Genomic DNA, 21037 nt, shown 5'->3' with positions numbered 1-21037 from the left:
TTTGTATGACAACGGTAGACTTTAAACCTTTGAGAAACAAGAATTCTTAATGCTTCAAAATTCACATATTAACATTCAACTTTTCTGAATTCCTACCGCAAATTAGTATCTACACAACTTCACAGAAACATTACAGTGTTCCAGTACCTCCTTTTTAGTTCAGTTAAACAATGTCCCTGTCCAAATGAAATTTTGGATCAATGATCGTAAGTCAGAAATATTTTGAGAGTATCTTCCCAGGACATGAAACCACTAAAACTATCCGAGTTTAAATTTTGAAAGTCTCTTTCATTCTATACATGTGGGCAACGTTTCATGGACAGAACCATTTCCTAAAATATCAAATAACACTTAAGCTAGCATACACATATGCAGATGGTTTTAGTTAGCTCCATTAGATGAGTTGCACCACACTAATAGGACAAGCGTTCAAAAGAACAGTATTTAATTTGAAAAATAATCCCATTCTGTATTTTAAGAATTAAACTACATCAGGTTTATATAAAAATCTTGAATTGCAGAAAAATGTAACCTGCAGAAGATATTCTATGTAAGTTGTTGTTTATTTAATAAGTTAATGACACTCTAGATCAAAAGGTTAACACACAGCAAGCAGATACACAAGTTCAATTAAACCATCTAGAAACTTTTCATAACTAGAAACTTAAGTCCAGTTATTCCAGTTATTTATAGTTAAAACTTCACTAGTGGCTGTCCCGCTGGCACTGCATCACAGACCATCCTATAAATATCACTAAAAATCCCAGTTAGACAAAGTTACAAATCTGTGGTTTTGTCATCCGAGACACAGAATTTTAGATACAGTGTTTGGCATGACAAGATCTTATTCTCTACAGTAGTAAGGTACAGTGATCTAAAAGTATGAAGAATGAGTGGCAATGAGTTATAGTTCACAGTATTATCAATTATGTCAAACTTAAGCTCTTGCCATCAGTTAAAAATAAAATCACCATGTGTTGAAAAAGTGGAGAAAAAATCTTGCCTCTTGCCCCACCTATACACAAAAATATACATAGCAAATTACGCAGCAAGAGTGTTTTTCATCTTTTACCTACCATGCAAATTTGCCATTAGCCAGAACACCATACATCACTGCAACTTCTTTATACAAATCTCAAACTGCAGACAAAAAAGCCCCAAATAGTCATAAGTAAGTTCAGAAGTGAGGTTGCTTGCAGGACTGTAACTGAACTTGTCAACATACCTCCCCTGTCTGCAACTGCAACAAACAGAAATGTATTTTCTTCCATTTAAGATTGAAATATATTATCTTCATACAAGTTAGATTTTTTGTTTGCTCTTCAAATTCCCACTAACCTTGCAGCTCAGGCCCAACAGTAGTTATTATAGCTCCAAGACACCGGCCTAAGCATTGATGTACTTCCGTATGTGATGGTGGAACAGTTAAGAGCAGAGTAAGAACTAGAGAAAGCGTTGGCTCCACATAGCCACGGTACATTGGTCCACTAGAATCTACTATCAGGGCAAGTGAATGGAGAGACCAGGTCTATCAAAAAAACAAAGGAATATTTTTCAGTAATACATTCAGGAAATTTAAACAATTTTGTATGCAGACTGAGCCTAGATCTGTATGTCCTTGCTTAAACACGTCTAGTTAGCCACTCTGACTCCAGAAGTGTTTCAAGGGTCTCAGAATCTCAGGCAATCACCCGGAAGTTCAAATATCTCTAGCATACTCTTTGGCTATCAGCAGTTTTGGGGATAATGGAGATAAAGATGACAAAGAATTTGAGCAAAAAATGGTTAGGCACTTTGAAGAAGAAGAATACAAACACAAACACCACACCCACTTTAAAAAAAAGGAAAAAATAAGAGTGACTCTTAAGACAGGAGAAAGACAGAATCATTCCACTGTAAAACTGGATGTAGAGTCTGAAATGGGCAGTTGACAAAGTCCTTAGTGGGGAGTGCCTTTGACATTCCAGTAGAAACTGATTTTCACGACAAGTTGAAAGGTCTACATGCATGTTCTAATTAATTTTCTTATTAGATGGTGCAAGAGAAAAAAGCAGTGATGTTCAAAGGCAGTGTACTACAGGATGAGAAAAAAAAGGTGAAAGATCAACCTATTTCAGTTGCAAGATAAGTAAATAACAAAAGAGCAAAATAATCTGTTGTAATTGTCAAAGCAAGAAGTGGGCAAGGGGACAGTCTTTTTGGTCACTGATGTTTTGTAGGAAATTAATTCCCCTGACAGACCTGAAAGCATTAGCTGTCTCTCCGTAATATCTTACTAAATTATCTCATTTCAGAATCTTCTTCCATTAAATGAATGATGCAATTGCACCGAAAAGACTAAGTTAAAAGAACATTATGGTTAAAAGCTAGACTCTTAGGAATGAGCTGGAAAACCTGCCTTTAAAACGGCTCTTTTTTAATCCTCTCTGATTCAACCCAAAAACATTAGCACTAGCAATCATGTTAACTACTTCTACAGTCCTAACAACGTGGTAGAACATTACAGCTTACCCTTTCATTCCTGAAAAATTTCCATTACTCTTATTCCCATACAGTTTCTGTGTATCCATACTGATCTGGTGAGGGATGAGGTTGCAAATCTTAGCTTTTCACAGTGGCCTGGTGTTGTATTCTCAATAGAAAATACGGTAGGTATGCAAGTTCCACCTGGGCTTCCCCTTTATACTTCATATTTTATTCATAGAGCAGTAACCCTTTCCATTTTGTTTTTTAACTGAATGTTACACAATTATATGCCTCAAATTTACCTAGTCATATGTGAAATAAGTTACACATGCAAACTGAACTTTGTCTTACCTTAAATCAACTAAGGAAATTTAAGAGACTTTGAATTGTATTTATAGATTATTATTTTTTAAACAGTATCTCCAAGCAAAACTAGGCTTTTTTTCTCAAGTGATAAAGTTGATTCTTTTATTATTTTTTATTGCCCTGAGGAAAAGAAATAAGAGGGTACTCTAGTACATGTTCTATCATGCTAACAATTTAAACCAAGGCACAAGTATGATTCTGTACAGTTACTGGGGCTTCAGCTTCTCAATCTGTGAGTATAAAGTGCCCCTACTCATGGGGGGCACACAACTTCCTGCTACTAAAACATAATAGTCAGTCACTATTCCATATAATTGTTTCCTTGCAGTAACTTGTGAAAAGAATGACAACAAATTACCTGTTATATCATGCAATTACACCATAATCTTTGAAGAACAGTAATTGCAGACAAGACACTTGCTTTTACTCAAAAAAGGTTTGGTGTGCCTCCCCCCCTCCCCCGCCTTCTGAAGTAATTCTTTTATTCTAGTGCTTTGATAGATTTCATTGCTGGATTAAAAAAATTAATACATCAGCACTTTTCCCTCTAATATTCAACTTCTTACTGTAAAGACAGATGTACTGGTCCATCTAGCTCTCTCTTCTCCTTACAGCAGCAGCCACAAACATGCTTAAGGGAGAGTAAAGACATACCAAGACAATGACACCTCAAATTTCTCCTGGGAGAGTAAAGACAGCATATTCCCCCAAATTTCAAGTATTTTCAATTTAGGCAACTTTCTGAACTGTGCAGTGTGTATACATATTCAGCACCTCTAAAGGCAATGCTCCTTCAGCAGCATGTTTAGTCTCCTTTTTAGTCTACCAGCAACTTTTAGCACTCAAGTTGTCCTCATGAGACACGACATCTCTATAGTCCATAGTGGATAGAAACCCCTCCCCGCCTTTGCCTTGTCTTGGACTTGGCCCCTAACTGCAGCTTAGCTTGCAACACATTTTTGTTGGCATAATATAACCCCCAAAGATGATGTACTGCCATACTGTGTTCACAGTATCACATATACGGAAATTACTTGGCAAAGAAAACTACTGCTGATCGCCTGAAACTCCAGTAACTGATCACATGTTAACCATTAGCCAGTTATTAAAAACTTTAGGCAGCTAAGGTACAACTAACACACTGTGCTTTACAATTACAGTCAGTTAGGAATATGCCCACAGTGAGTTATTCTGGCTCAGCTGACAAGCAGACACTTGTCCATCTGAATTAACATGACCACTTCCAACTGCCTCCCTAACTAACAGTAAGGTTACATTTTAATTGCAGTACATATTTGGGATTCTGTATTGTAACGGTTTAGAAGGAAACTTCCGCTTTCTTCACGCTCCCTGGCACATCCTACATCCATATAATTTGGCTTACATGTGACAATCTCTATTAAAGAACATGTGAACCGGTAATTTAATTTTCAATTTTTATCCTGAACATTTTAAAGTAGTTTTGTGGTGACTGTGTTTTTTACCTGGACTTCAGGAGACGTTCCATCTTGTGCCAAAGCCAAGAGAATACTGACACTAGTTTTCAGGTGCTGTCCAGAACCTATTCCACCAACATACCGATGGAGACAGCCCAGAGCCAAAGAATGACCCGTTCTTGATACAACATCTCGAGCAGATTTTAACCTATCAATGTTTAAATAAAAGGAAATAATGTAATTCACTAAGTTTGTTACAAAGAACCCTTCAAGCACCAGAACAGTTCAAACGACTAACAGAATGTTGCACGCCACCTTACAAGATCTTGAGAAGCCTTAACAGCAAAAGCAAAAATAAGGTACTTAATCCATATCGCTATTAAACCAGATTACATATAAGGCAAGTGAAAAAAAAGAAAAAAAGATACATTAAGTTGTTTTTTTATTTAGTTGTTTACTTTCTTCCTGGTCAGAACTTGACAGTTTAGATGAAGAAGAGTTTTGGAAGTGAAAGAATATAGGAAAATTTTCTAGTGTTTACTCATCTTTCACAGCAGACTAATTTAATAATCAGAAAAGTCACTGCTAGACCACTGCAGTGCAAAGGAATCAAGAACGGAAAAAATTACAACATATACTGAGAAATGACACAGAAATCCACAGCTATGTATTCCACTGCAAAGTCAACTGAATAACTTTTTAATACAGCTGTTTTCTTCTACACCTGAGTTCTATGAGTTTTCCAATAAAGCTTTTTTTTTTTTTAAAGTGTTTTATTAATGAAACTAAACCACAATGAATAACGTTCTGAATGACCTAACTGTATGAAGTAGTGACTTGTTGAGTATTTGCCATAATACTTCTACTTCCAAATGCACTTCACATAGTAACTTTTTAATTAAAACCTTTTCAGGAAGGTGGAGAAGAGAGAGAAAAGAAAGATCCTAATTAGAACAAAGAAAGATATTATTTTTTTTTCTGGTTGTTCGTATATCAGAGGCAAGCATGCTCTTACCAATTAGTTAACAACAAAGTAAATGCAAATCTCAAATATAAAAAAAATTACTTAACAGTGTCAACAGATTGGCAACCATTAACAACCTGAATCCTAGGTAAGAAACCAAGGAAACAGTCCCAGTAATTGAAATTCAATGAAAGACAGTAAAGATGATTTACTTTATTACAAGATGAAATGATGCGAAAAATTGAATTACCCAGAGGTAGGAGAGCTGGACTGAGGCTATGTGCATACAGCCTGGCCAGCCAAAAACATGGGCTGCAGCCCTGAGGCAGATGCATTCTGATTCACAGATAGGCTGCTGTCTTAAATTTAAGCCAAAAATTGGGAAACTGTTGTATCTACCAGACATCTTTCTAAAGACCTGAGATTAACAACAGAATATGGAAAAAAATTACGGGCCAGTAGATAAGTTAAATCAATATGTAAAGAGGATGTCTTGATGAAACAGAACCACTATCACACGATTCATATTACAGACATACTTAATGTAAGCTGCATTTATCTATCTGAAGCAGTTTAGTCACCTTCAAGTAACTCATCAAAAACTATTTATTGGTATCAATTCACACTCCAAGTAGTTTTAACAACTCAGCTTTTATTCCTGGAAGAATCACATGAAATAAATCAAAAAGAGAAGACTGAGAAGGTTTGTTAGATCTACATAATTACAGCAGTCAACCATGAAGATAAGAGAATAATCGATATGGTATTTAGTGATCTTCCAAACGACGTTAAATTATATTTTTATTTCCTTTTCTGAATCAAAACCAACTTACTTATCAAAACTGTATTGAGCCATTCTAGCAATGAAAGAGGCTTCTCCAACCACTTGAGCCATTCGGCCAAGAGCTTCACCTGCTGCACATCTCAAAATAGGGTTAGGATTATCAAGGGCACCCATTACCAGCGTCAGAGCAGATTTGCGGACTTCTTCTGGTCCTAACGTGCTTTTATTCTCAGCTAAACCCTACATGAAAGAAAAAGAAGGAAAAAACATTCCAAAGCAAGGGAGAAAGGGAAGATATAAGAGCAATTTTACTATATTTGAGATCTTCAATTAAAAATGATGTAGTTTTGTTTAAATTTGTGGTCATTTATCCTAAAATATACTGGTTGAAAATATTTAAAACTCAAAATCAACAACATACTCAGGCTTATGTTTGCCAACACTCTATGTCACATACAGGAAGACCTGTTGCACTAGTCTTTTTTATCAAATGCATTACAGTGCTACATGCGCCCTAGTGCTACTGAATCTGAACTAGCTTTACACAGGATACCCCAGGAAAAAAGAGAAGCTTTAAAATCTAACGGCAACGTCTCTCTATGTCAGAAAGGAAAACCACGGCTGAGTTATGTTTCTGCAAGAATCACTTAATTGAAGACATTTTAGGTACATGAAAATATGTTTTTCTTAATAATCACTTCTTTGCAAACATTTACACAGCCTGTTATATGGACATTCTACAGAACAGTAACACTAAACACAGCTTCTGCAGCTTCTTTGGTTCCAATATTTCATTAATAGTACATCACCTCTCGCTACAACTCTCAAGAAGCCTTTTACTTTGGAAAAAATTATCAGACATTTGAAGTACAAACACTGCATATATTATAGAGGAAGAAGTTGATGGCTCTACCACAGATTCTCATTTTCTGTTCTGAAATCCTCATTTCAGCTCAATTTTGGCAATTCTTTGGCCATTTGGCATGGCATGGGAAATTCCAGGCATCGGTCTCAGAATCTACTTTTCAACTTGTAGCAATATGATTCACGTTTCTAGGAACAACACAAGGAAGAGGGGTGCTGTTTTGCCCATCATCCAAGGACATGGAACCCTGGTAACAATTAGCCTGAACTAGGCAGCCATTTTTTGTATGGCAAAAGTCAGACAAGAAGAAACTCATCCAATCTTTAATTACAGGCTGGCAGTTCAACAAGAGTAGCTTCCTCAGCGCACAGGACGGACGTGCTCTGCTCTGAAGAGGAACAAGGATGACAACGATAGATGTTGTCCAATGGATTCATGAATTGGAAACTATATAAAACAGCATCGGGAAAAAAACTAGAAATGCCTTAAGAAATTTTACTAGTAGATAGAAAATCTTACACTCTTAAGACACCATTCTAACAAAGCCACAAGGCAATGCAAGTCACTGAAACCAAGTATTTCTCAGGAATATTATTTGTGACTTGCTGTCTAGCTTCCTGACTTGATGGCATGAGGTTGGATTTCCAAGTGTAGATAGAGAACACAGAGCTGTAACTGAAGTCAGTGGGACTGGACATAAGCATCTAGAATCCTATGCAATACTAGAGAGTCTTAAGAAGGAAAAATTAAGACATCCAAAACAGAAACCCAAATCTATTTTTATTTCCATGAACCTCATCTGTACAATACTCTATGACACATTTTTTAGTATATATGGCAAAGTACTTAAATCCACGAGTACAGTGCAAATAAAACTATATGATTGTAAAAGAAAAAAGAAGTCTGAATACTAATAGAATGCTGACTACATGAGCCTCATCTGTTCCCTGTACTGATACATGCAGACAAGAGCTCACGCTAGTATCTAAAACAATTTCAATTTTGTTATTTTCAAACTTTTGAATGTTTAAGTGGTAACTTTAGTAATGTTGTTCTAACAGCCTTTTGTATTGAATACAAATCAATGCATCAAACTGCTGAACTTTGGCATCCATTACAAGTTTGCAAGTTTTACCTTCAAGGCACTAAGAACAGCAGTAAAGATATTAAGTTGCACAGCTTGCTGGCGAACACCTTTAGCCTGCTTAACACATTCAGCAAAGTGATCCAACATCTGTAATCTAAAACAAAGGAAAGAACGTAATTTAAGTTATATTCTTTTGAAATACAAACTAAAACACAGCTGGTAAAAAACCGCACACAACAAAAAGGCCTTTTAAGTTCAATCACAGAATTTACGCTTCAGGGGCTGCAGAAGGTATTCACTTTAGGTAGAAAGGGTAGAGTCACTCTGAAAGTCCCTCGGCCGGTTCTTTTAGCTCATCCACAAATGTTTACTATTCCCTTTGAAGAAAACACCACCAAGAGGAAGTGAGTCTTCAGATATATTTGGCTGTATAACTAGAAAGCTATAAGGACAAGAGTAGAAAAATACTGCCTCTCCACTACCATTCAAAATAGTGTACCCTCAATATTCCATATCTGAAATGCGTCTTAGAGAAGCTTTTATTCTGTGCTCAGTGATGAATTAGCTAAACTGAATGACAAAAGTAGTCCTGACAACTCGTAACTCTGCAAAGGTAATGTGGAACACAAAGGAAAATAAGACGAATTCCATTCCCTCTTTCTCATCACACATAAAATCATTTGCCGAGTATAAACCAAATGGTCTTACTTGTGGAAGCCAAATGAAATTCAAAGGATGCCATTGCTATGTTTTCAAGGCTGATTTGAAGTTAGTTGCAATGGATATTTTTGCAGGAAATTTTGGTTGCAGGAGACATCAGTATTGTTAAATACAGTAAGAGGAGAGAAGAATCCAGTCTCCACCTCTGAAACCTCATCTTCAAAACTGATAAAACTGAGAAAATCACCTTATTTCTGAACTGAGTACACATATTCTGGAATCGTGAGACACAAAGAACACCAAATACTGAACTTGGAATTTAAAAACACTTGATATCGAAGTAGATTCTTATTTCAAGAAAAGAAATCAAAACATAATACTAACCAGAGAACAAGACATTGGACTCTGAAATTGAACACTGATATAAACTGACCTATGTTTGTAAGAGACATGAGGAAAAACCACACCAAAGAGAGCCACAGATGCATCGATGACAGATACTCCTAAAGGAAGGGGACCAGGTACAGCTTCACCAGCAGGGATGCGTAGATAAATAGAAGATGGATCATGTTCCAAAGCACCACTTCCAGATGCGCTGTTTGGCTGAAGCTGCAAAACGCCACATAATATAAACACCTCTGAATATATGTTCACACAAAAAATTTGGAACTCAAGATAACCAAAACACATAAGGAAGCATCTGTCCTGGCTTCAGCTGGACAGAGTTAATCGTCTTCCTAGTAGCTGGTAACAGTGCTATGTTTTTGAGTTCAGTATGAGAAGAATGTTGATAACACTGATGTTTTCAGTTGTTGCTAAGTAATGTTTAGCCTAACAGTCAAGGATTTTTCAGCTTCCCAGCCAGCGAGAAAGCTGGAGGGGCACAAGAAGTTGGCACAGGACACAGCCAGGGCACCTGACCCAAACTGGCCAAAGGGGTATTCCATACCATGGGATGTCACATCTAGTATAGGAACTGGGGGGTTGACGGTGGGGAATCGCCGCTCGGGGACTAACTGGGTGTCGATCGGTGGGTGGTGAGCAATTGCACTGCACATCGTTTGTACATTCCAATCCTTTTATTACTACTGTTATTATTTTATTAGTGTTATCATTATTAGTTTCTTCTTTTCTGTTCTATTAAACCGTTCTTATCTCAACCCAGGAGTTTTACTTTTTTTTTCCTGATTTTCTCCCCCATCCCACTGGATGGGGGGGAATGAGTGAGCAGCTGCGTGGTGCTTAGTTGCTGGCTGAGGTTAAACCATGACAGAATCTTAGAACAACAACAAAGTTTACAAACACCTGAATGCAACTGCAGTGTCCCCATGCATATGCACACTAGCATTTACAGGGACAGCTAAATTCCCAAGAGCCAAAGCAGCTAACAGCTGGATAAATGCACAAACTACCACTCCTGGTAGTAAGAGATGGAAGTTAGAGAAAAGCAGATTAATTCTAGTACAAATAGTAGCTTCTGAATCACTGACTACGAAGTAACATTTCAGAAAAAAGGTTATTCATTCACTCTCTGAGCACTGAGTTACAATAAAGTATACTAAACAATCAGTTTTGGCTGTAGTGATTTCCTACACAGAAAGATTTAGAAACAGTACTAAAATTATTAACATTCCTATCATCATGAAAATACTTCCTAACCATCATTATTTCAGGAAATACAATTAAACAATCATCTATTTTCTCTGAAGAAAACTTATTTTCATAACTTGTTAATTATTTAATCATGAAACAAAATTAGAATTGAGTAGCTCTGTGTTCTTAAAAGGCCAGAAAACAGAGCAAACATCTGTTGAAACCTCCATATCACTAAAAAATAAAATGTGACCAAGCACAAGAGAATCCTGTGATGCACTGCAGGGCCTCAGTTACCAACACTGGCACTTTTACAGGTTAGAGGTTAAAAAAAAGGGGTGGGGTGGGGCGGGAGGGAGGAAGGGGCATGGGGAGAGGAGTGTCCCAGAAAGTTCTGTGGATTGAAGACTGAACTGGAAGTCTACTATGACCACCACAACAAACATGGGAAGTTTATAAAATCCTTTTTTCACTTTGACATGTCAATCTTTCCTCTGAAACAAAAGTTTCCCATTGGGTTCTCACACTTGGTATCAGTCTTGGGTTTTGGATCTGCTCAGTTAAGACAGCTGCCTTCTGAGAAACCTTGCCGTTATTAGATAGGCTGTGGCAAAGAGGCATTTTCAGCTCCTGCCTTCTTCTTACACCAAGAAATTTCTGAGAAGCTATGTTGCAAAGTTTATGATGGCACAGTTCAGCAAGTGCTCCTAACAGTCAGCTGTCTAGGGAATACAGTTCACTGAGAAATCAAAAATTAGAACAGAATTATGAAGACAGAAATAGGTTGGTGTGTATACCCAGATGGACAAACATTTTTTCTCCATGTCATTAACTCCTGAAATATATGAGGGTAAAAGGCTTGCAAAGAGGCAGCCAGCCCCTTCCTAGTCATCACAAATTAGGAAAGAAAAGAAAAGGCTATTAACAGATAGTTTCCTAAACTATTTAACATTAACAAATTGTTCCCTATGCTACATTTCTTCTGCAAGGGCCATATGAAAAATGATTAACTGGATCAACATTACCAGTTGATCTGAAAAATTTTATTAAGAGAGACCGCCCCCCCCCCAGCAATACTTGCTTGCTTTTTAAAAATTTTTAATTCCCGTTTCAAAGATTCACCTTTTTTAGAAATGCAGCAAATTCCTTATAATGCCAACAAAGTTGTGTCAGCACTTCCAAATGAAATGTCGGATTTCATACTACACCTATAAAACCAGTTAAATCTTGTTTTGCTGTAACACCATTTGCAATACTGGGTTTTTTTTACAGCAGTTTCATTATAAAACATTTTAAGTGGAACTTACATTACTCCTGGTTCAAAAAAAATATAAAAGAGAACAACTGCTAGACTAGGAAGATCAGGGAGTGGGGGGTGGGGTGGGGAGGCAGGGAGTGTTGTTTTATTTTAAAGAAATTAGGTTAGTTCACTAACCACAACCATATGAGTAGGGTTATGCAATTTGTATCTCAGCTGTAGGCAGTTTTTAATCAAAACAGTACACTGTAAATAGAAGGACTTACATCTAACAAACCTCTGAAATAAGACTAAAAACAAGGCATGAAGCTTCAGTTTTAAAAGGCTTCTCTCCCCCCCCGCCCCCCATCACACAGATAGTGCAGATAATTCATTATTCTTCTAGCTTTTTATTACCTGGTCTTCAATTGACTTATGATCCGTTTCCTGCAGCCAAGAGCCAAGAAGAACACTATCATCATAATGACAAAGAGATCTTAGGAGTGATGTGGTTGTATTAGCAGAGTTGTCTGTCAAAGTAAATTCTGCTACCAGCTCTCGAAGAAGTGCATTAAATGATCCTGAAAGGATGGACATTAAAAAGAATCATTGCTGCTTCTTACCCAAAACAGTTCAGCTAGCAACCAGAAGTCACAAATCAAAGCATAAACCATTACCTCGATTTTACACGTACCAAACAGACAGAGAAGTAAACCTGACAAGACTAGAGTTGAGAGCAAGGCTTCAAATAGAACCCTGGGCTCCCAATTCTCAAATCAGTGTTCTAAACAACAGACTGGGCCATCCCTTCCAGATGACAATCCAGATTTTGCAAAACTTTGCTCATCCACATGATCATGTAAATGTAATGAATGAACAAAACCAAACAAAAACCAAAAAGCTAATCTGTCAGATTGTGTCAGGTCATGTGACAGTGCCTGGCAATTTAATAATAATAGCATAAATCTGTCTAATAGATCAGGTCAGGTTAAAAAAAGAATAAAATACCAGCAACCAAAACTAAATCTTCATTCTCACATCTGCCCTTCGAGTACACTAAGAAGTAATGTTCTCTATCTTTTAAGTAACAGTAACATAAAACACTTAAATTGGATTTCAGAACATGATCTCCATACCTCTCAATCCTATAAGTGGGACTGTTAACTTTTATACTCTAAGTGTTACTCTAATATTTTGTAATATTCATGCTCCGTAGTTACACTGTCAAGACAACATACAGAAGATGAGGAATACAGTACAAGACTCTTGGAGATTCCTAGGATTCTATTTTGAATCTTCTATCTGCTTCAAAGGCAAGCACCAAAAATACATCAAAAGGAGTAAGCAGAATTTTACTTTAATAAAAATTGTTAAACATTTATGTACCTTCATATGTCTTCGGAGGTAATAAAGCCAATATATCGTAAAGTCTTAAACGGACCATAGCTGCACTAGCTTTGAGATGAGCTCCATGGGCTTTAATTACTGATGGAACGCTATAGAATCAAAATAGAAAAAGAGACAGCCAGAAATATTGCAGCTACTGAAAAGAGTATTTTCAGATTTCTTTTCACAAGGTACGGCTCTAGCCAATACAAGAAAACAATGTTCAGAGAACTACTCTGAGCAAAACTACTCAATTATCAGTACATTTTCAGAGGTAATTGTTTGGAGCAAACTTTTTTTTTTTTTTAAAAAAAAAACAACCCACACACCCCCCACCGCTGTAAATCAGAGACATGTACCTCCTCCTCAGAAACTCTTATTGTAATTCAGGGGTTTGGGGGTGGGGGGCAGTGTAAACCAAACCACAAAACCAACCCCAAAATTGTGTTTTCTCTTTTATTCTGCAAAACCTTTAAAGCCTTTTCATTAGTACATTCCATAAGCAAACCACGAATTCAAAAGCTAACTGAACTGGAAATCCAAAACACAGTTAAAATTACCACAGTAGGCCCTTCAGCACAGGCTATGCCATCATATACTTTTACAAAGCTAATGACCATAAACACAATGCTCATGCAAGTTTTTTTCAACATGGACAAGCAGCAACAGCACAGTACTAGGTCAGAATACAAATTAAAACAGATTAGTTCTGGTATTTCAGGTCCAGGAATAGACAGGAGCAAATAAAGAGCAAAAACTGCCTACTTACTGCGACATCATTGTCATGGCACATTCTATGGGTGTCATCAATTTCCTGATTACATCCTCAGTAAGGAGCTCAGGACAGTGAGCAACAAAACTTCTCATAGCTAATAACAAAACAGTTTAAATTAAAATTCTACTGAAACAAACAAGTATAAAGCATGAGCAAGATACAGATCCTAAGATAATATCAAAAAAGCAGCAACTAAAAATGTTTATTGAAAGACTGTGTGACATGTTCACAAAACCATATGCCAAAACCAGGTCACATTGATGAAAATCTGACACATCTTACTCATTTTCAAAGAAAGCAGGGAAGTTATGAGAGTTCTCTCTGTAATACTTGGGATCATGTTTTGGTTTTACTGCACACTTGTAATGCTGAAGTTTGAAATTCTTACCGCACAGAGCTCCAGCGCGGCCTTCCAGTGTTACTTGCCAGGTAAAAGAATCTCCTCTTGCCTTCTCTGCTTCCAACTCCTTCAGAGAACGTGGAAACACGTTTCGCCATAGCAATAACATCTTAGGCAGATGATACCGAACAACGGAAGGACCTATGCAAAAAAGTAAAGTGACAGTATAATAAAAACTTGTATTTAAGTGTGAAAAATCTGCCATGAAGGCTTTTGGTCTTTAAGCTATTTTTCCCTTGTTTCACTTCTCTTCCTTTTCTCCCTACTTGAACAAAGAAAAACAAAGGAAATTCTTTCTTATTTGTAGGTTGAAAGTGTGACAAATATATAGTATAGGCAAGTTTGTTTGTTGATATCAGCACTAAAAATAGGCAATCCTATACATTGTCATGTAATATGTAACCACTGCCAACTGTCTTTTTACTATCTTTTTATTCTGACTTCTAATTTTTTTATACTACTATTCTGAAGGCAAGCTCTTTAGCCTATCCTAACTTGTTCATGAAATGAGCATAAAAATAACTGACAGTTACTGATTATGTAACTAGTTTAATGGTCAAGTTTAAAGAAAACTTCTGAAAAAGTTCCAGAAGATCCAGGGCAAGCACATTAAAAATATATTGGAGAAGGACAACCAAAATAGGGCTACTCTGTTAGAAAAACATGACAATAAGCTGGCAAAAAAGACAGACAGTTTAGAGAAGCAAGATGAAACACAAAACGGTATTTGCCGAGAGATCAAAATACTGCAGAATGCATCAGAACTTTATCATATTTTCTGGTATCAAAAACCCCCACTAGCGCTGCAAAATTAAAGAGTATACTTAAAACTTTTCAAAATACAGCTTCTGATATTTCTTTGATAGCAGATATGACCATAAGGCTGGCTTTTTTTAAAATACAACTGAATGGCTTTTAAACTGGTAACACTTCTAATCAGTACTGTTGCCTATCCAGAGGCACACATGCAACTTGTTGGAATGCTCATTAAGTTTTATTTACAGTTCATTTCTTCTGCACCACAATATTCAGGAAGGAAGACTATGGGCAATTTTGCCCTTCTCACAGTATGACTAAAGGCTGGGTTTCTAAAAACAGAGCAGAATTTTTTTTTAGGTGTGACACCTTCTACTATCCTTCAGCTTATGTAAACACTAATATTTTACTTCTCCCCAGCATAAACAACAGTGCTGAAATAAATGCACTAACACTCTGTTTCCCTTGGCATAAATACTCTTGTGCTAGATACTGGACTGATTATATGTAGAGACCATTTGCCACAGTGGATAATCAGAAATGTTGGACAAGCAGTAAAATAAAACAAAAAGCAACTGTTTTTACAAACCTAAAGTCATAAGTGCTCCAAGTAAAAGCCATCCAGCTTGAGTCCGCTGCAAGGAGAGTCTGCTGTTTTGTGCAGCAGTTCGTAACAGATCCTCAGCAATACTGACCACCATCTGCACCAATGACAAAAACAAAAGGATTTTAAAAATATAACATAAGCCACTGAAAGCTACTGCTACCCATCCACCCTTACAGATTACATATAAACATGTTCTCAAATAATTTAAATTGACCTTCCATGAAGAATGAATGCACATTACATTTCATGCAGATGATTAGTGTTTTGTGTATGACAATACAGACAGTAATATTCTCTTCAGCAATTATTCATTAATATGCCAAACAAGAATGCAAATTTGAAAGAAAGGGGAAAAAAAGCTGGTAAATATTGCAACTGAAATACTACGAACACATACTTTGGCCATTGTTCTCTTGCTAGGAACAAGTTCAATTTCAACAATGCTTTAACTTGTTACCATGTCACACACTTTGCAAAGCTATTACTTCTAGATAAAAAGGTACCTTTTAGTACACTCACAGCTGAAACTCATTATCTCACCTTTCCTTTGGCATGAGGAATACCTAAGGGACACTGATGCACACCACCTAACAAAGCAGCCATTGCAAAACTGTAGCCACTAACAGCTTCAGGGGAGGTCTTCAGATTGTTGAGTCTTTCTGCACATCTATCTAAAAATGGAGTCAACTGAAAAGGCAATGCCACAGCTACACACCGCAAGCACCATGCGGCAGCAAGCCGAGCAGCCATGCTGGGATGAAGAAGAACTGAAGTTACTGTCTCCAGCAGACCTACAGAAGAGAGAGTTTACAATCTTAAAGTTATGATGCACTTTTTAATATACATAGACAAGTAAACTGAATCAATACTAGACAGGCAACATGAAAGTTAAGAAAGTCAGAATTAGAATACTTGAATTTTATGACTTCGCCTTTTTCTTTAAAGAAAGACAGAAGTGTTATTAGCATTATGCTGCTCCACATCAGGTTTTACCAGCGAAGCTGGAGCTGCCATAGCCATAGCACTGACTTCTACTACTTGAACAACTGAAAAGAGGCAGTAACCCTATAAAAGGGAACAGGTACAGGATGACATGATTCCTACTCTGCCCATCTTTTACACAGATTGCCAATAACAGAGCAACAGTCAGACTGATCTTTGGTTTTGCTTCACATTGTAGACAAGCACATGCCGTAGATGTCACTGACCGCTGTACTCTGCTTTTGACACAGCGCTGTCTCCCCTGCACCAAGCTACCATACTTCTACACTTTCCAAACCACCATGCCTAGCTAATCCTGCTTTCTAACTGTGAAGTCTTCAGTCCAATCTGTCTCCACACCAACACCTTCCTTAGTCCAGATCTCTAACTTTGCAAACTCTTATTTCCAAGTCCCTGCTGCTGCCTTATCTCTTGCTTTCTCTGTAGCTGGTGAACACTTCTACCTGGTTACTTCACAGCAGCTAGCAAAAATAACACTGAGATACAGTGTCCCCTGTTCTCATGGGGCACAGCAGTCAGAAGGTATAAATACGAGCACAGTCTCCCTCACCCCATAGTTGGAGCAAAATCAGTATGAGAAGAATGTCATCTGCATCGTGACAACAATCTACATAATGAAATGTTTAAAGGAGCTTGCACTTCCATTGGAAAAAACACAGGCATCCACAAACAGAAAAAAACTTCGAACTGCAACACTACAGTATAAATGTTGGATTAAAACAAACAAGAGGAAAGTCCCACATAAACACCAGTCAACTTAAGCCAGATAACTAGCTTTTTATAATGTGACTATCCACAGCTTCATCTCGTCAAAATACTCTTAACCTCCCCACAGAAATTTGGTATCTGAATGCAATACAACTTTCCAGGAAAAAATATTTCAGACCTTATATAGCAAAACAACGTATTTCCTATAAAAACATTATCAGAAAAAAGAAAAAAAATCAATGCTAAAAATCACAACTTTACAACTTTAGTCACCCTAAAAAAGAGCTTTAGGCAGACTTTGATCAAAATAGTTGCTTAATACTTTGTCAAACTTGAACTAAAGTTAGGGTACTAAACACAATGAGCTGGACAAATATAGCTACCTGGAGTACTATAGGGAGTGCCAGTTTCATCAATTTATTTCTTACATATTAATTTATTATTTAAATAGATTTAATGATATTTCATATTCATTGCTCAAATGTCTCATTTAATCTATCTAAATTTAGTGCATACCAATAGAGGGTTCTTGAATAAGAGGAGATGCAGTGGCATTCAGGCTCTGAACCAGACTACCCAGTTCCTGGAGGGCACACACCATTACATGCTGGCTTGCAGCTACATCAGCAGCTCCTGATTTATTTTCACTGTTAGCATCATTCATAACTGCTTCTGCAGAAAAGGAAACAAAAAGTATCTTGAAGTATCTTGCTTACCTACCATTTGAATCACACCTTAACATAGTTTTGACATCAACCCTGTAGTGAAACAAAACCACAAGCTTGGTCATAGTATGAACTCACAAAGCAAACACATTCTGAAGAGAAAGTTTTACGGCTGTCATGGTTTAACCGCAGCCAGCGACTAGGCACCATGCAGCTGCTCACTCACTTCCTCCCCTCCCAGTGGGATGGGGAGAAGAATTTGAGGGGGGGTGTGTGTAAAGTAACTCATGGGTTGTGTCCTGGTTTCAGCTGGGATAGAGTTAACTGTCTTCCTAGTGGCTGGTACAGTGCTATGTTTTGAGTTCAGTATGTGAAGAATGTTGATAACACTGATGTTTTCAGTTGGTGCTCAGTATTGTTTAGCCTAACAGTCAAGGATTTTTCAGTTTCTCATGCCCAGCCAGGGCACAAGAAGTTGGCACAGGACACAACCAGGGCACCTGACCCAAACTGGTCAACGGTGTATTCCATACCATGGGACGTCCCATCCAGCATAGGAACTGGGAAGTGGGGGCGGGGAATCGCCGCCTGGGGACTAGCTGGGTGTCAGCGGGTGGTGAGCAATTGCCCTGCGCATCATTTGTACATTCCAATCCTTTTATTATCACTGTTGTCATTTTATTAGTGTTATCATTATCATTATTAGTTTCTTCTTTTCTGTTCTATTAAACCGTTCTTATCTCAACCCAGGAGTTTTACTTTTTTTTCCCTGATTTTCTCCCCCATCCCAGTGGATGGGGGGGGAGTGAGTGAGCAGCTGCATGGTGCTTAGCTGCTGGCTGGGGTTAAACCACGACAGGTTGAGACAAGAACAATTTAATAACTAAAAAAAAATATAATACCAACAATAATAATAAAATATAATAATATGAATTGTAATGAAAAGGAATAGAACAAAAAAAAAAACAACCCCAAAACAACCACGACAAGACAAGAGATGCACAATGCAATTGCTCACTACCTGCTGACCAATGCCTGAGCAGCAATCCACCCCTCCCAGCCAAGTCCCCCCAGTTTAGATACTGAGCATAACGTTCTATAGCATGGAATATCCCTTTGGCTAGTTCAGGTCAGCTGTCCTGGGTGTGCTGCCTCCCAGCTTCTTGTACACCTGCTTGCTGGCAGAGCATGGGAAACTGAAAAATCCTTAACTTAGGATAAGCGCTACTTAGCAACAACTAAAATATCAGTGTGCTATCAACATTATTCTCACACTAAATCTAAAACACAGCACTGTACCAGCTACTAAGGAGAAAATTAACTCTATCACAGCCAAAACCAAGACAACAGCTATCAGCCAAACACAATCATTCAAAGACCATGAAAAAAAGATGCCCAGCAGTTACTATGGATGGCAATGCACTAAGAGGTAGGACTAATAGGATAACACAGCAAAAGCAAATGTACACATATACACTGCATTTTATCTATACACAGTAGCTAAAAATATAATCTTGACATATCTACATTCTGCATATAAATTTGCACGCATATATATGGGACAAACAAACAAAAAACCCCAGACCTTTACTAAATAATTAATCACAACCTCTAATCACCTTAAAGTTACCCAATTAAGATCCTAGATCCCTCTGTATGTGTCTTCTCCTACACAGTAACCCAAAAGCAGCAACTGTCACTTCAAAGAAAAGGGACTTTAGTATCAGCTTAATGTTTTTATGTCTACTACAGTACAAATTTAGAAAATTGTCCCCCTTATGTGAAGGGAAGCAATCATCACCAATTAAAAATCCTTCCAATTTATTATCAAATTAATCAGAAATGCTCAACAAATGAAACAGTTCTTCCAAACATCCAAATAACATAATGGAATTTCCTGCACCTTTGACAAGGTGGCAGGAGGAAGAATTTCTGCAACTTTTTTATCTCAGAAAGTAGCATTTCCAATAGACTTATTTTGCTGGAAGTAATACTTACTGTAGTCAGAATGCTTTTAAGATTCCACACCTACCCTATCAAAACGTACCTACCCTATCAAAAAATAGTTATGAGAAGAACCTGCGAAAGTTTCAAAATCAACTCCATTTCCGTATGTTAAACATTACTTTAAACTCAAATTAGATGGCAGCAAAAAAGGAGAAGAAACAGATGTTTGGTAAATGCATTGTTGTGCAATTCCAGTTTACTTTCTCCATCTCCAGCTTGAATTAACTCATTTCCTAAGAAACAAATGCCAACAGTTTTGTCAGTCCTTTTAGTGATTATATATTCTGCAAAGTCCTGCAAAGGGGGCCACATTTATCTTCTCTAATTCTAGTCTTCAGATTACATCTTTATTTGTCACCTGTAAAATCCAATTGGATATCAGTATGGGTATTAGTGGGGGATACACAACTACAAGATCCTGATCTACAGGATCTTCAACACTGGTAGCAAAGAACTCTGCGTGACTTTCAATATAATCTATCCCAAGATAGATTGCAAATGCACACTTTTGTCCCTACTTCCATTCTAAGCAAATGCAATGTCAAAAGCCATCACTGGATAACAAGCCAGTTTGACACAATCACTTTTCAAGTAGAACTTACATTTTGGATATCGTCTTTCAAACAGAAAGCAGCTGAATTTTCTTTTACTGTAACAACAAAATTATTCCTCACAGTAGAAGAAAGCTGAGAAACAGCTGAGCCAGTATAATGACAGTAACTTTCAACTTGTCTCAAATAAAGAAAAACAGTTCTTACCCACTGCCTTCATTTGTTTACCAATGGCTTGACATATATCTTTCGCAGCTGCAATCTGTGCTTTCTCCCCAAGTAAGCTGCCCACAGTTGCTCTCAGGATAAAGGACACGCATCTTCGAGAGTAAACTGCTTCCACATGGGTCTGAGTTGCACGAGGATGGGAGACCAGATCAAGTACATGAGACAAAAACGTAGCAAAGTTGCGCTCCAACCACTGACCTCCTAATGTTGTAACAAAGACAACATAGGCCTGCAAATTCAGAAGTTACATACAGATCCAATTAAAACAGAAACAAAAGACTACGTGCAGTCACTGAAGACTAAAGACTACAGTTATACTAATGCATAATGCAGTACAGTAGCAATACCAGTTAGTAATAAGCAACCCTAATGAGGCTAAGCAGGATGAATCAATCCATTAGCCAAGTCTTTGTTGTTGAAGCTAAACTGTTTCCAGGGCCAAGAGTGGCTCCTGTACTACTACATATACTGTGAAGCACAAAATACTCTCGATG

General features: G+C 37.4%; 1 protein-coding gene across 3 annotated transcripts in view; it reads right to left on the bottom strand.

Moving 5' to 3' along the window:
- Positions 1–21037, bottom strand: part of HEATR5B (HEAT repeat containing 5B) — a 62654-nt gene that overhangs the window by 32423 nt on the left and 9194 nt on the right. For all 3 annotated transcript variants that reach the window (XM_049830754.1, XM_049830753.1, XM_049830755.1), the window contains 13 exons: positions 20523–20772; positions 17609–17764; positions 15923–16173; positions 15365–15476; positions 14008–14160; positions 13614–13713; positions 12845–12954; positions 11876–12039; positions 9062–9237; positions 8017–8122; positions 6066–6256; positions 4317–4476; positions 1339–1528 (listed from right to left, as the gene is read on the bottom strand). In XM_049830754.1, coding sequence (XP_049686711.1) covers positions 1339–1528; positions 4317–4476; positions 6066–6256; positions 8017–8122; positions 9062–9237; positions 11876–12039; positions 12845–12954; positions 13614–13713; positions 14008–14160; positions 15365–15476; positions 15923–16173; positions 17609–17764; positions 20523–20772 — 2119 coding nt within the window. The remainder of the gene's footprint in view (positions 1–1338; positions 1529–4316; positions 4477–6065; positions 6257–8016; positions 8123–9061; positions 9238–11875; positions 12040–12844; positions 12955–13613; positions 13714–14007; positions 14161–15364; positions 15477–15922; positions 16174–17608; positions 17765–20522; positions 20773–21037) is intronic.

The sequence above is a fragment of the Accipiter gentilis genome, chromosome 28, assembly GCF_929443795.1.
Source record: "Accipiter gentilis chromosome 28, bAccGen1.1, whole genome shotgun sequence".
Lineage (NCBI taxonomy): Eukaryota > Metazoa > Chordata > Aves > Accipitriformes > Accipitridae > Astur > Astur gentilis.
The sequence above is the reverse complement of the archived record's forward strand: the minus strand, read 5'-3'. Positions and strand labels throughout refer to the sequence as shown.